General features: G+C 38.6%; 2 protein-coding genes across 2 annotated transcripts in view; one reads left to right on the plus strand and one right to left on the minus strand.

Annotated features, from left to right (window-relative positions):
• Positions 1-12,278, plus strand: part of LOC131773267 (probable ATP-dependent RNA helicase DDX60) — a 30,975-nt gene extending 18,697 nt beyond the window's left edge. The window contains exons 22-40 of the mRNA XM_059089255.2: positions 105-220; positions 348-433; positions 806-948; positions 1,872-1,976; positions 2,062-2,184; positions 2,777-2,952; positions 4,152-4,334; positions 4,683-4,788; positions 5,103-5,255; positions 5,592-5,696; positions 6,187-6,387; positions 6,890-6,994; positions 7,212-7,356; positions 8,280-8,389; positions 8,755-8,908; positions 9,351-9,577; positions 10,103-10,236; positions 10,511-10,573; positions 11,015-12,278. Coding sequence (XP_058945238.2) covers positions 105-220; positions 348-433; positions 806-948; positions 1,872-1,976; positions 2,062-2,184; positions 2,777-2,952; positions 4,152-4,334; positions 4,683-4,788; positions 5,103-5,255; positions 5,592-5,696; positions 6,187-6,387; positions 6,890-6,994; positions 7,212-7,356; positions 8,280-8,389; positions 8,755-8,908; positions 9,351-9,577; positions 10,103-10,236; positions 10,511-10,573; positions 11,015-11,126 — 2,547 coding nt within the window. The 3' untranslated portion in view covers positions 11,127-12,278. The remainder of the gene's footprint in view (positions 1-104; positions 221-347; positions 434-805; positions 949-1,871; positions 1,977-2,061; positions 2,185-2,776; positions 2,953-4,151; positions 4,335-4,682; positions 4,789-5,102; positions 5,256-5,591; positions 5,697-6,186; positions 6,388-6,889; positions 6,995-7,211; positions 7,357-8,279; positions 8,390-8,754; positions 8,909-9,350; positions 9,578-10,102; positions 10,237-10,510; positions 10,574-11,014) is intronic.
• Positions 12,279-13,663: 1,385 nt separating this feature from the next.
• LOC131773262 (probable ATP-dependent RNA helicase DDX60) overlaps positions 13,664-16,041 on the minus strand; it is a 30,065-nt gene continuing 27,687 nt past the window's right edge. Inside the window, 3 exon segments of the mRNA XM_059089251.2 lie at positions 13,664-14,845; positions 15,222-15,284; positions 15,839-15,990. Of these exon segments, the coding sequence (XP_058945234.2) occupies positions 14,728-14,845; positions 15,222-15,284; positions 15,839-15,990 (333 nt within the window). The 3' untranslated portion in view covers positions 13,664-14,727.

Here is a 16,041-nt window from a genome sequence, read left to right on the forward strand (position 1 = left end):
AATGATTGATTGATATTAAGTTATCTATTTTTACCCTTACCCGCAAGTGTAGAATTTAAGGGCAATAATGCAGACTGAAGTAAGTTCTGTGACGCTGTACATAGGTTCACTGTATTGGTTCAGAAACTGGAGCTGAAGTCTGGGAGCATCTCCTTCTTATGATTCGCTGTCCCTTCCTGGCGCTCTCAGCAACCATTGGAAATCCTGAGGATCTAAGACGGTAAGTATCGAAGAAGAGATATCAGTTTTTCTCCTTAAGGCTTCTGTTGAGCTACTGGAAGTATCTTATTTGCTATGACTTTCTTTTTGATAACAGAGGTTAAAAGCATTCATTCTCTTATGTACAGCTGGCTGCAAGCCGCTCAAGACTTCCGTGAAAAGCAGGACAGGAAAAACAATGAAAATCTGAGGAAGTCATATCGGATCAGATTAGGTGAGAAAAAAATCATTAGAATACTTTGAAATCCTTGAGTGCCTTTTCACCTATTTGTCATTTACTCCTCTTCCTCCGCGGAAACAAAACAGTTTAATGTCGCAAATGCTTTTATAGACTTTCTTTTAAGACGGCCCTTAAACTCAGTGCTATTTTTTCTAATTGTTTTTTTTTGTTTGTTTTTGTTTTTTTTTTTTGTGAGATGTTAATGACACTACGGTTCGCGAAGGTATACTACTTCTTGTTAAGCATGAAGTCGAGAATTTTCTTTCTTTTATAGTGACACGCCGTATCAGTTTTAACTGAGGAACTTATCTCTACTTATTCCTAATTTTTCATTGATTGCTTCTGATTCCTTGCTTACTTTTTAAGTTCAATTTAAAGAAAGATACTCCGATCTGGAGAAGAGCATTTTCCTTCCAAGTCCAAATAACGAAGGAAAAAATGTTTACAACGACAACGACAGCAAGGAGTTCGTGAGACTTCATCCATGTGCCCAGCTAGGATACAAACAGGTCAGGCGTTTGATTCTTCCTTAGTACATTCAAGATTTGTAAGCTTTAGAAACTCTTTACAGAGGCCAATTTACATTATCACCTCAGTTGGTAAAAACAAATTATCCTACTATACTACTACTGACGCAGCACCACAGTTTCTGTAGAAGGTCACCCCCTTTATTCAAGATTTTAACAGTTTACTTTCAGTAACTTAAGACAACGACCAAAGTGAACCATAAGGTTGCATTTCACCGATGAAAGTAATCGCGATTACATTGATTTTCCCTCAGTCTATAGGTGAAACTGCATTATTACATCTGTAATAATCTGTTCTTTGGTTTATGCTTATTAAATAATTTAAGTAATGTGTTCTTTCTTTTGACGGCCGTTTATTCGTTTGCCTTCAATCCAGATTCAATCCCCATAACAGGGAATATTTTTCTTCTTTGGAATCAAATTATCCGTTTTAGTTTATATGCTAAGATGAATTATACTTGCCGAGGACTATACACGGGGAAAATTATACACGGGTAGGACAGAGCCATAAATGACGTTGCCATCACCGACATGTCGCTAAAAAAACAAATACATTCTATGGTGCGATGCACCTGTACAGTACTAGATCACAGTAAACGTCAGAATGTGGGAAGCACATCAAGAACAAACTCGGCTGCACCTCGTGTGCCATTCTTTTGTTCTTACCACCTTTTGACGTCATCTGTGATTCATTATTGAACAGACATATGGCATCATGGAATCTATTTGTCAAGTTCAAAGGGTTTAGACGAAAAGCTAGGCTTTGTAAGTGTCGAGTTCTTTCTTGATTCGTGTTTTGTCCGGTTTATGGCAAAATCCATGGATTTGTAACCCAAACGCTACCCTCCCCCTTATTCGAGGTACTTACCTAAGAGTCTCGCATGCTCTTTTTCTTACACAAATAGCTTCTAGAAAATGGTTTTCCAGGTGATATGGCACTTACACCAAAAGAGTCTCTGCAGTTGTATGACACTATGGTTAGTGTGTGGCCAGACTGTGAATCACTTCAGGTCAGCGCACTTGTCATTACTATTTCAATCTTGTAAATGCCGGTGGAGAAACAGTGGTTAATGTAAGTAAAATTTTTCTCGGTAGAATCTTTGTGCTGAGACATATTTCCTGGAAAATAAATTGATCCAAAAGGGTCATGCGCGGCAATACGAGAGTGACCTGAAGAAGGAGTTCAAGTCTTGGGCGGACAACAGAGAGTTGACAAAGGTATGACCATGCTCAAAAAGAAAGGGAATAATATGCAACATTGAAACGTAGCACGCACTATGTAGGATACAGGCTCCTATTGTTGATGTGTTTTGAAGAGGATTATTACTTTTGTTTTCTTAGGTTCAGTCAGTTAAAAATTCTTTAAACTCAGTTTTCTTGGAAAATCAGTCGTCAACGGAAGAACGATGGGGTGAATTGAGAATGACTTCGTCCAGTAAATGGTTAATAAATTCTTTGTGCCAACTCTCAGTTGGCTCGTCAGCTCATTTGGTGGAGCACTGCACTGATGTCGCAGGGGTCCTGGGTTCAAATGCTGTACTGCATTATTAAGGCTTTGTTTTCATTATGGTGCTTGATTAATTTTAATAACTGCAATGATCCCTCACAAATTCATTTATTAATCCGCAGTTTTAAATGTATCTTCATTTATTGACAGTCGTTCGTTCTTTGTTTCGCATTGCATAACAATACTCAAAAACGAATGGAAACCAACTTTTTTAACTAAACAATGAAAACGAAGCGCGCACTTTGTAGGATACAGGCTTTAGTTGTATTATGTAGTGAATAGGATCATTGTTTTTTTTCCTAGGTTCAGTTAGTTATTGATTCTTTAAACTCAGTATTTTCGGAAACTCATTATTCAACGGAAGAACGGTGGGGTGAACAGAGAATGACTTTGTATGGTAAAGCATTCATAAAGAAAACTTTTGGAAAACTTATCAACGAGCTCAAAGCCCAGGAGAAACTGCCTGCCTTGGTATTTAGGTAAATGAGAATTATTAAGAGTCAACTTTAATGAACAACACTAGATCTTACTCAACCCTTTAACTCCCATGAGTGACCGAAAGAGAATTTCTCCTCACAATATCAACTGAATACAATATCAAGAAGACAAGTGAAGGGATTAAAGGGGGACTCTTAGTTGATCAGGGAACTCTTAGTTGATCCAATACCAAATTCTCTGAACTGACACTATAAGAATTTTATGGCAGGTAATAAGGAGAGTTACTAATGAGATCTTGGGAATGAAAGGGTTAATCGGTAAGCATAGGTAAGCACAATATATAGTTTCACACTAATGTGCGGTGTGAAAGACACAACTTTATAGGAAATATATTAAACTGATAGGTTGTTCACGAGGCCATTTCAAAACTTATTCATAAATATTAAACAAGATATATTATCATTTTCTTTTAATTTGGAATACCCCTTCTCTTTGTTCAAAAAGGGGAAATCTTCCGGTAGATTTGTTAGTCTGTCAGGATTACGCATAGGGAACGTGATAAATGAATGACGGAAGCCTGAATTTTCCAGCAATTATTTCAACAAGTCCATCAAGGTTGATGAAATTGCAGTCGAATCAGTCTGTCAACATCGTAAGGAAAGGTTATGATTATTCATCGTGGCAAAGTACATTGATCATGACATATTGATGTCTGCCCCACGATGTAATAATTTCTGATATGGATCGTGACTGTTACATTTAACTGTTGGTCTTTGTGAGGCCTACAGGTCGACTGGATGGGCATCAGCTTTTGAAACATTGAGCATCGCTGTGATGATTTGGCTTTCAACCGCTACCTTGCAGGCTGTCCTGTTGTTGTGTTTTTTGTTTTTGTTTTTGCGGGGCTTCCATCTATCTTAGTTATCATCTCATTAACCCATTAAATCCTAAGAGTGACCAGCATCTAATTTCTCCTTTCAGTATCACTCCTGAGTCACACATTAAGGTTATAAGAGTAAAGGAAATGATCACTGGGAAAGGAACCTTTCAATAGGCAGGCAAATTCTCCTTGTCAGCACCTTAGGAAATGTGTAAAGAACAGTGTGGAGAATATGCATACTGATGTTAGGGTGTATAAGGTTAATGAGCGAGTATCCGTTCACTTTGATGCCCTTACAGTAAGTAAAAGAAGAAGAAAATACGAAGTCCATGTTAAGATGTGTGTAATTATTCGTCATAGCGATGATCGTAGACTCTGCGAAGTTTTGGCCCTCGGTTATGCTCAGAAACTAGAAAACAAGGAACTAGTTATGCGAAGAGAGGCCGACACACGAGAAGCAAGACTTGCACAGAAGAGACAAGAAAAAGCTGAAAAAAAGTTACAGAGAAAAAGAGATGAATTACAGAAAGAAAAAGAGAAAAGGTAGTCAGTTCAGAGATTTGATCTGCCTTGATCGACTTATGATCATGAAACTATAGTTATGTAGAACCTTTGTGACTTGCCTTTTTCCTTTTAGTACATTTACTGCTCAATCTTTTCTTTGGACGGGTTTCCGAAGTATTTTTTTTGGTTCTAGGGGTTCTTCTGTAGCAGAGTTCGAGTTGTTGTATACTAATTTCCCATTAACCGAACGTGAGGGTCGTACGGAGGAATATGACCCGACGTTATGCGCTCGGTCCGTACAAAAACGACCAAGGGTCTTGTTGTTGTTGCTGTTTCTTTTTGCTTGTTTCCTGTTCCTTTTACAAGGTATAACTGCTCTCCAAACAGATTAAACAGCCAACCGGATGAGCAAGATGAGAGAGGTTCTATTTCAGCCGTGAATGAAATTCTACCAGAGTGCTCATTGGCATTTACATTTGGGATTGGAAAAGAGGTAAGAAGCAAAGAAATGTTGTTTCGATAAAAAAAACCGTTGTCTTGCAAATTTTTTTTTTTCAACCTGAAAATCGGTTTTTGAGTTTACTTCTTCTAATTGCAAGCTTAAATGCTGGTTTTCCGGAACAATGGAACAACTCCATCTTATGATTTTGAAATGTTGGCGTCAGCCAAACAAAGACGTCCTCTTGCATGAGCTAAATGCCTTTGAACGCATTTGAAAAAAGTAAGTATTTCCGACGCACTTATCAAAAGAGGCATTATGAAGACAATCAGACAAAATGTAAATTGATTGATATCATTCATTTGTAGGATTACGAAGAGATAATCAAAAGAATCTGGTTCATTTCTGACAAATCGTTATTCAAGCGGGCTCTAAAACGAGGAATCAGCTATCATCATGGCGGATGTAATGCCAAAAAGCGCTCGGTGGTGGAAATGTTGTTCAGAGGCAAATACCTTCAGGTAAGATGCCATTATCTGTATGTAAACTGTTAAAAAGTCACATATTTAGGTGGACTCGCGAAAGCACTTTGATTTTGAACATTTTGACGTAAAGTTTGCCGGATTCCAAAGGAAGATTTACACCTTACGGCTGGGGGTAAACAATGATCCCTATTAAAAAAGGGGGATTAAAAAGGGGGTTTCCCTCGTATCCGCTCATGGTATCATACTGAGAATTTGATTAGGCTTTTTTGTAGGAAATATATCTTCAGGCAAACGTTTAAGAACCGACCATGCGATGGGGCACACATTTTGAAATCTAGTACATCGCATTACAGTATTTATTTACTCTGTCAGGTGGTTAATTCAACTTCAACGTTGGCTCTTGGTATTCACATGCCTTGTAAGACAGTCGTGTTTGCTGGAGACTCGCCCTACTTAAATTCACTGCAGTACCGGCAGGTAAATAAGTGGGATATATCTAACTTAACTCATGGTCAGTTCTCCCTGATCGACATTTCTCTTAGTTAAGCGTTTCCGTGATTGCTGACGATTTTGTAAATTGTTCTTTCGATGAAACTCTTTCAATCCCTAGATAGCATAACTCAGGAGTTTCGATGAAATTCGATTACCGGTGGTCTATCGCCGCCCGTAAAATCTCTCACCGCCGTCTGTTGAGTCCGCGAGTAGGCTCTCGTGTTCGGCACAGCCGCCTATTATGCCATCGAGAGCCTTTTATGGAAAACGTTTCGGAAACCCCTGCATAACAAGGTTCCCTTTACGCATGCGGTGCATAGGCTTCATAGCGTCTAATACACATGAATGCATCGAATACTTAAAGGATGACTTTTTTACATCTTACACGTATCACTGAACAACATTTTCCGTTATGGCTTTAATACTTTTGCCAATACCACGAGTGCCAACCTAGGACTTTATTTGTTATTTTCAGATGTCTGGTAGGGCGGGTCGGAGAGGTTTCGATCCCGTGGGAAATGTCATTTTCTTCGGAATTCCTTACCGTAAAGTGCAACGCCTGATGACTGCAAATATCCCGAAGCTTGTCGGCAACTTCCCCATCACTGTTTCACTGGTTCTGCGATTGCTTTTGATGACGACCCAAGCAGATGACAAGGAAGATGCCCTCACTAAGGTTTCGAAGGACTATTTTGAATGAGTTTTTTTTTACTGTTTCCTTTTTTTCAATAGACAACATAAGATAAGATATGATAAGATACCTTCAGGAAGTAAGTGTGCCTCTTGTACTCGGCTCACGCCTGGTTAGAAAGGCTATTCTTGCTGATATTGCAAAACAATGTTATACATTCGCTCTTACGAAGGGCTAACGCTCGAAACGTCAGCTTCTAAACTCTTTACGGTAGCCAATTTACGTTATCAACTCAGTTGATAATACTAAATTACCCGGTTATGTTAAAAAAAGGTTCTGCCATGTCACTGTTCTGCGCAGGAGATACTCCCAACCTAATTGAATACATATACTTCATAATCAAATTAAGACAAGAGAATTCGCAATTACGACTTTTACATGTGTTTACAATGTGTTTACAATGTTAAGAGTTAATTTCCATGCTCAAAATTCGTTCAAGTTACTCAGGCTCAAAATAATTAGGTGTACTCGCACATCTCTTTTTCAGGCCCTAGTATTGCTGTCTAATCCTTTTATTTGCCGAAAGTACCCGCAAATGGAAACCCAGATCAAGCTACATTTCCTCTTCAGCGTTGAACTTTTAACTAGACTGGTGAGTAGTATGGACAAAGCCTTTCTGTATACTTGGTGAGGTGTGATCTCTCACAGGAGTAGAGAGAGGACTGCCTAGGGTTTAGTAAGCTTAGCACACCATAATTTGATCACGTTAATTGACAAATCAATATCTTGTAAATGGAACTTCAAAACCACACGAAAGCCTTCACGAAGGGATTTATAACTGAAGTCTGTAATTCCTCGATCTTTTCCAGTCTCTTATAAACAAAGAAACCGGAGCTCCACAGGAAATGGCCGGACTGGCAACCCATCTTCACTACCATGAACCCTCCAATTATGCCCTGGTCAGTTTTCTACGATGTGGTCTCTTCCACAAGCTGTGTAAGCCAAGGAAAAACGGTAAACCCGTAGCTCCTTTCAAACTGAACGATTTATTAGACCAGTGACTTACTCAGAGCTTTTTGTAAGGATCACACTTTTCAGACGCTAGGGGAAAACGATTCCTTTGAAATAAATTTTATGTAAAATCATAAAAAGGGAAAAATATCTCTAACTTGAGAAATCAAGAGGTTTTTTTTTTTTACCCCGGAACAATAACATTCCTCGATCAGTGGTCGTGCCTGGAATCCAAATTTTAGTCTTCGTTCTCCTTACTGCTTACCTTGTAGTTCTTCTCTGAACTGAACAATTTTTTTATATTTCAAGTTTTATCGGCAAATGTTGTATATACCTTATAACAAGAAGCAGCTTCTAACATCGAGTATATGAGATGCTGAATCACGTGCCTCTGGCTTAACGCGATGGGGTAACAAAGGAGGCCCGGGAAACATACTAGGGAGTAAGGTCGCCTAGCTTTAGGGAACCTCTTTACATTTGACCATAGGCAAAATCTACACTCGAGTGGCCCATAAGGCGCTACACTTTATTTCGGATTTGTTTGTATGAAGTGTATAGGACGATTACTAATCCACCCTGGATGGAATGTTTATCCACTACAGATCTCTCATCTCCATCTCTCGCAGCTTCTTTAGTGGTTAGAAATTCCATCCGGAGGGGGGGGGGGAGGGGGGGGGAGGGCGGGGGTGAGAAAGGTATTGTGAGGACAAAGTGTCTTGTCCAAGAACACAACACTATGACCCAGCCAGGTGTCGAACCCAGACCACTATGAACTAGCCAAGTCTCGAACCCAGACTTCCTCACCCAAAGTCTGGCGCGTTAATCGTCAGGCCACTGCGCCTCTGATTTGTGCCAAAAGGTTTTCTTTCAACTCTATTGTTATCGCCGGCGTATTACTCTTTGGTAAACTTTTTTCACTGTGACAGGTAAATTTTCCGAAGATGTTATGAGGAAAATGGTGCTTGTTTTAAGCCACTTATTTGGAAGAACTTATGTTCATCCTTCCATCATGCTGAGGAGTCCGTCTTCTTCAAAAGTAAGCTTATCCTTCCCTTGGACGATTTACTGGTCTATTTTAAAAACTGGTTGGTTGTAAAGCGCGAACTGAGGAGGGGTTCATAGTGAAAACGAGTTTAGTTTTGCCGCGTTATTTTGTACTTACCCACGTTTAGAAAAAAGTGCTATAAACTGCGCTTCTTTTAAAAGTTCCATTTGAAGTCTTTGAGGGTGGTCGTGGACTTTATTTAGGAAATACAATGCATTGGAAAAAAACTGAAACCAGTTTTACCAAAACTAATGAATTTCTCTCCAACACTTCAAAACTACATTTTATAGCGTCTGACTGCTAAGCGTCTTAAGTGTACAAATCATGGAAGTGTTTACATTTTGGATTAAACACAGGTAATTTTGGAGGATCTACCGAATGAATTTGTCAAGGCAGTCAAAAGCTACAACCGTCAAGTCACCGATGTGTTCAGTCAGTACCTTGCCACGGTGGCTCAGTGGCTGGAAAAAGACAGAGGAAAGGATAACAAACTCCCTTTATCAGGAATGGGTAAGAATTATTTAATATGCACTCTTGTTCGCATAATTTTGATACTTGTTTGCACAGTAAATTGAAATATATATTCCAAAAAAATGTCACTTTAGTAAAGAGATTCCATGTTGCCGTGAGTCTATTCAGTAATATATTACAGATGAGGTCAAAGTGTGGTTAGAGCAAAAATGTGGCACACGAAGCGCAGTCGATCGAGTGTCACTGATGTCGTGACCACGTTTTGACTTCATCTGTGATCTATTACTCAACAGAAGCACAGATACTTGGAATCTGTATTTTTTCTTTCTCATGATAAAAAAATGGTGATTTCATCAGTGTGTCTGTCCCCCTACGGATCAAAAGTAAGAACAACTCAAAATGCCTGTGTTGTTCAGCTTCTCTGTATTCGAATTAAGATGTGTACAGATCGCTGATTACAGTTGAAAAATTTCTCACGCAGAATTTCCCACAAAAGCCAGCACTGATGACATTGACGACAACGATATGATCAAAGTCCTAGCGAACTCTTCTGTACAGTATTCAGCTTGTTCCTCTTTCGCTGCGCTATCAGGAAATACAGACTTACAGTTACAAAACACCAGCCAAAGAACAGATGACCAAAGTGAAGATGAGTTTAACAGTGATGATGAAGAGTGGGAGGAGGAGCCACTTAAATATTTGCTCACGGTGAAAATCGATCCTTTCGTTTGTCACGTTTGGGTGTCCCTCTCGGGACTCTTTCTAAGCAGACTATTAAGAAAAAATGTCTCTACAATCTACAATATACCCCATTCACACCAGCAAAACGTATTTAGTTAGACCGGGTTTAATTGGATGAAAATCAGATACAGAGAAATGAAATGCTGAATTTTCCATAGCTAGGTTTCAAGTATACACTAACTTATACTTTCCGATGTCCCAAATTTGAAGTACAACATTGGTTTTAGCAGCTTCTGTGAAGAAAACAGTTTAAAACCGTGTTTGAAACAAAAAGTAGTTTTAAAACATGTTTAAGGTTGGATGTGAATCCGGTATAAGGGTAATTGGTGACGCTCTGCCCTCGAAAGGAATCATTTATGGTATTAGAGTTCGATTCACCAAGCCCGAATTTTGTCGTTCGCTTTTGTTGGAGCTGAAATAATTCATTGATCCTCATTAAATTTTTGATTCATAACGAAATTAAATGACCCCGAATATTTTTTTTTTTTTCAGATCATTCGTCAGGATGTCTACACGGACATGAATCTTGTACCCATTCTCCCAGTCAAGAGTACGCTACCTTTGAATGCTTATGCTTTGGATTTTTTCAAGCATGGATCCTCCATAGTCATTGAGAACGAAAACGGGTAAGAGAGTAACACAGATTTGTTACCCATTGTGCTGAAAAAAGGTTTCATTACATGCTGTACGTAAGCATCAGTCTTTCTCCATTTGAACCGTTCTTTTTCTTTTAGTTAATCTTATTCTTAAATTTCCTCATGTGAAATTGTTAGCTTACAATAAAGTTGTCAATTTTGTTTAAGGTACTCTCCTCCTGCTAGGTAGTTATTTCCTTTCCAGGTCTCTTTTAATCTTATAAAACATTGGTTTTAAGTTTGACTATGTGCACTGACTTCACAGAATGCAAGCTGGCGATGTTTACAATGCTCTCAAGGAGTTTTACCTCACAATTAAGTCAATCAGGTAATTATTGTTCATTTCCAAAGAATGCGCCGGGTTCAAGAAAGTGACTGTATAGTGATGGAACACTGTCCAGGATATCAAACAAATGTGCTTTTCTGTTGAGTTTTCCTCATTAAAGTTTGTACATACACCTATATTCCACATAAAAACCTGGCTAAAAAATAACGTTGTTGACGTTGCCATGTTAATCAGCAAAGCTTTAGTTTTTTTTTTCCTTCTAGTGCAGGAGTTATTCTCTTAATTTTTTTCCAAGTATGATTTTAAATTTCATCACTTACTAGGGACTGTAAACTAATTTTCCTCTATCACAAAGCCTTGAAATTTGAAAGAAAGTGTAGCTTTTTTATCATGAGTAATATACACAATTCAGTGACACTTCACAATTCTTGTTGTTTGATAAGTTACCAGGAAAATAACATGTTTTTGTTTTCTGTTTTACAGTTGTTCACTGGAAGAGCTGGGTCCTGAAACTGACAATGTAGTTTTGGCTTTTAACCAGCTGGCACAGGAGTACGGAAAGAAGTTCAAAGAGGAGTTTGAATATGGAGCATAAGAAATTACAAATTCAAGCGGTTTAGTTTTAAATTTTAAAGATGGTTGGTTGACTTTGTTTCTCATAAGACTGGTTCACAGACTCTTATAATTTGAATTACAGATAAACTTAAAGATAAAAAAAAAAGAGAAATTTATAACAATATATGAAGAGCTTTAAACAAAGGTCCAGAGGGCAATGATTAGCAATGTAACACTGAACCAAAGATGACACGAAAAATGGAGAAGTAATTGATGCTAAGACGTAGTAAAGAGCGCGAAATTGGTAAACCTGTCCGTATCAGATGGGTTTTGCAAGGTGCCTTCTAACAACGTCATTACAGAGCTTAAATCCACGTCAGTGTTATTACATCTTTACTCGCGAGATTTGAGAGGTGTTCGTTACACGCTTCACGCGTGACGATCGAGAAACGCGACCTCTCTCACTCCAACACTGAATGCCACTGCCTATTCCCTAATTTGTTTTAACGTTGTAAAGTATCTCAAGGTATTTTGTCACGATAAAATTGACCATTTATAACACAATGCTACCTTTGATTTTTTCTTCATTTCGTCCAATGCTTACCGATTTCACGATACGGCTATTATTTAGGAACCATGCCGCACGTATCCAGTGTTTCGCTCTTAAAAACGAATTCTGCGAGATTTGAAAGGAGGAGTCGAAGACTAATGATTGTGGACACAAGGTTTTTGAAAAGGTAATCAAATAAAAGCAAGTATTTATCATGTATTATGCAAAGCGAGAGACCTTTTCACTCTTGACATAATAGGCGCACTTTCGCACAGATGCAACCCTGTGTTATTTTCGCATACTTTAACCATCCGTACTATCCTTTCATGTCTTATAACGGAACCTATGAAAATAAACGAATAATTTCAAATGTTTCCATATATGAAATTGTAGAAGAATATAAACGAACAAACACACAAGAGACGCGAAACTATTTACGAGAAATTATGCAGAATCCAGCGCGGAATGTGCGGCAAAGTTCTGTGCACGGCGAATACGGTATTTTATTGTAATAGGCAACAAAAGGTTAGTGTCGGAATGACCACCTACCTCGTTTTCAATACGAGGGTTACGTATAATTTATGAGCCTTTCTATTACTTCGTTACAAACCTTAGCGTGGACGTAACTGCCATTTGTAGCTCAAGAAATCATCATGAATTTAAACTTGTATGGTCTTCTTTCGCATTACTACCTCTTCTCGTTACTTAAATTCCCTCTCGATCCGATCCTCTTTGTCATGGCGAAATGCTACAGAACCCAACTGGATCGTATCAGTCGCTGGGTTGCCACGAGCGCATTTTCGGATATTTTTGAGGTGAAGAAGAAGAAGAAGAAGAAAACTTATCGTCCCAGAAGAACGAGATGGCTGTTTAAAGACATTGATCTGACAGCGGAGGAGGACACCTTATCCGAGATTCTGTTCAGGTTTATAGGGTTGTTTACTTGATGTTCAGCGCTGTGTTTATTATGTCTTGGCAGCTTCGTCTGCTGGATGTAAGCTACGACTACGCAAAGGACTACCTCGCCAAAGACTGCTTCGAACGCAAATTGGGTATGAATCGGGATTTGAAGCCACAAGAGCCTATAACGTTCAGGCGCTGCTGTTCGAAATAGAACCATACACGTAATTTGCTACAAGATCGTTTTCAATTTTGGAGTTGCCACTGATGCAAGTTATGGAGCATTCAAGCTTTCTTTTTTGGGCAATCGGATTATTGATGATTAAAAATCTAAAAAAATAAGGGCGATACAATTCGTTGTCGGATCTCTGTTTGTTGCTAGGGCTATTTCAGTGATAGCTTTCAAAGCCATTATTTCTTCAGTTGCTATCTTTTTGTCAAATAACCTAATAAGTACTTTCTTCCAGATAGTAGCAGTGGCAGGTATAGCATGCGGCTTCATGTGCCTTATTCCCTGGAACAACCTTATCGTGACGAATATCGCCAAGGATGATGCTGCAATCACAGACACCAGCTGCCCACTCTCGTGCAAATATGTAATTTCATTTTGTAAGGAGAATAAAGGGACTCTCGTAGGTTAATTGTACTACAAACACAGTTGGCTTTAACACTTACTGCGATATGAACTCTGTTTCCACACATTTCCGTATACAGCCAACGTCAGTTACGAACTCGTCTTTTACATCCTGAGTTCTCTGCTTATGAGAACTTGTACTCTGTCTCAGTACAACAGTAGTAACTAGTTTTCTTTTTCTCCTACCATTTTGTAGAAAACAGAATACCTTTACGGGACAGGAACGACGGTCAATCCCGATAGTCACACAGAGACCGTTACGCTTCGGAACGGGCGCGGGTCAAAGATCAGGAGGGTCGAATCCTCTTCGATGCTCCCCACCAAGACAGATAACAGTAGCTGTACCGTTTTGAGAGAATACTCCTCGGATTGTCAAAGAAAACGGCCGGACTTACTTTTGTATTCACACCTTTTAAAACAACTAGGTACTTGAAAAATAACATTAACTTCCTTTTTTAATGGAATTTTGACAGTAAACAAGACATAAGTAAATAACGTATCGTATCGGTACGAAAACTTTGTGAGTCTTCAATTTCGTGTTTTTGCGATTGTAAAAAAAATCGCGAAATTGAAGACTCGGAAATAAAAATCTTCGCAGAATTTTAACGCGTGAAATTTTATCATCCATAGAAAATTCAAATCACCGGTAAAAAAAGATTAACATATAATAACCACAACAAATACAGAACATGTATCGACAAATACACATATCATTTCATGATGGTCTTACTAGTAAATTCTATGTTGGATCTTCTGTTGTGAAATGGCGTTAAACTGCAAAGATTTCGAGTATATATAGTTCAGAATCCTGCTATCATCTTCATCTGAATCGCTAGATTCGGAAAAAATCCTTTGAATATCTTTCGTTAGTCGTCAAAAGTGAAGACATTTTGGAAAATAAAATGAAGTTGAGAACGCTTGAATTGCGACATTTAACGCTATTGTCTTTACGAAAATAAACCCCGAGAAATACACTCGCCAAAAGCGCCAAATTAAGTACCAATGAGGTAGGTTATAAAATCAGTGCACTTTTGTAATTACGAGTAAAGTGAATCTGATTTTGAACGTGTGTTTCATAGATATATGCTCACTTGTTTTTGTAATTGTGGTTAAAACGAAGTATTTAGGTGAATAGCCCTACATGAACACTTAGAAGATTGTACTTGTTGTTATCATATTACTGGCAGCGCCCGTGGACGCTATGAAGCGAATACTGTGTTCTGGGCTATCCAAGCTCATCTTTCCCGCTGTCATTCCGCGCAAGGAAAGATACATTCCTATTGCTTTGTCACAACAAAATGATTTTTTTAAGGGAGAAATATTACTATCGCTACTTTGAGGTTGACTCTCAAAGGTAATCACGAGTTTTATCAGAAGACGATTACGGTCGCAATTTATTGTTTACTCTCCCTTTAGAAAACAAGAGTTTTTCGCATTAATCTCCTATGTTTGTCTTAAAAAATTATAGCTTCAAATCGGTTAGCAATCGGCAAATCCTTTCTTTCGTTGACTTGGCGATTTTTTAAGGACACTTAATCAACTTTTGGAGGGACCATTTCAAATATCTGCATCGAACTGCTTTCTAAACTTGTTTCTATACTCATCGACGAGCTGTTTAAAAGCTGCAACCACATTGTCGTATTCCTCTTCAGGACACATCTCCTCAACAGAAGCACTGAGAAGAAAGAAAAAGTCCAAAGTTATTTCCCTAACAAATACCCTAATACTCCCTGACTTAAACTTAGCCAAGATCTCCTGCCATGCGACTTTTGAAATTTATCGTTTAATTTCTTTGTGGCTGCAGCTGGACGAAACAGTAAACTGAAGTGTCTGTAGCTTTCATCCACAATAGTTGGAACTTTTAAAAAAACTACATCAACAACAGCAACACTAAACTCATTGTTTTTTTGTGTTCTCGTGTACAACGTTTACCTTTATACTCGCCCTTTACATACATCTCGTACAGTTTCGTTAAATTATTAGGACTGAATGTTTCACTAGTCGTAGAACATTGAAACATCAACACTGCATCACGTACAACTATTTTTTACCTGATTGACATAATGGTAAAAAGAAAATCCTTTAAGATTTGAAAAACTTCTCCGGCCTTGATTCTACGAAATAAACGTGCAATCGACTTCAGTTAGCTATGCTTAAAGACAACTCCTAAAGATCCGTATGAACAGTGGTAGCATGTGAGTCACTGGAAGATATGCAAGCCTATAGCAGGTGGTTTCCTCGAATCTTTTTTAGCTAACTGCACACAATGTTAACCTGTACGGTACGCTTGCCATGGGGATTAGCTTTACGGTTAGTTCACGATACAGTTTTCCCCCCTAATATTTAGCAATAGTCAAAGAAATGCTTACGAATAAAGGAGGACTTGAGGGGTAAGTAAAAATTCCTAGCCAGTTGACTTATAAATGTCACAGGGTGCTTCAAAGCATGAAGCGACTAAGGGTAACGTGGAATGGGTTGGTCCACTGTAGGTTGTCTAAGCATGTCAGTGGATTTCTCTAACTCTTTGTACTCCTAGATGACGAGTGGCACTGTAATGAAAGCGTTTAGCGCTAAAGACCGATCTCTTCTCGATCCAGCGATCAAGATGCCTCCTCGCTTCTCTCACTGGAGTACTATTTGCAAATATATCTATAATTTATTTACTGACCCGTTTTCTTTCTGAATGGCTTTAACAGACCCGTGCTTGAAAAAATCCAGAGCATATGCATTCAAGGGCTGAACTGTTCCAACTGAGTTGCAGTTTTTTAGACGGAGGATGGGAACAATATTGATGTCGGTGTAAACATCTTGTCGAACAATCTGAAAGAAAAAGTGGAAGCTGAATTTGGTGACGGTGTTAAACTGGTGTTG

The sequence above is a fragment of the Pocillopora verrucosa genome, chromosome 2 (genome assembly GCF_036669915.1).
Source record: "Pocillopora verrucosa isolate sample1 chromosome 2, ASM3666991v2, whole genome shotgun sequence".
Lineage (NCBI taxonomy): Eukaryota > Metazoa > Cnidaria > Anthozoa > Scleractinia > Pocilloporidae > Pocillopora > Pocillopora verrucosa.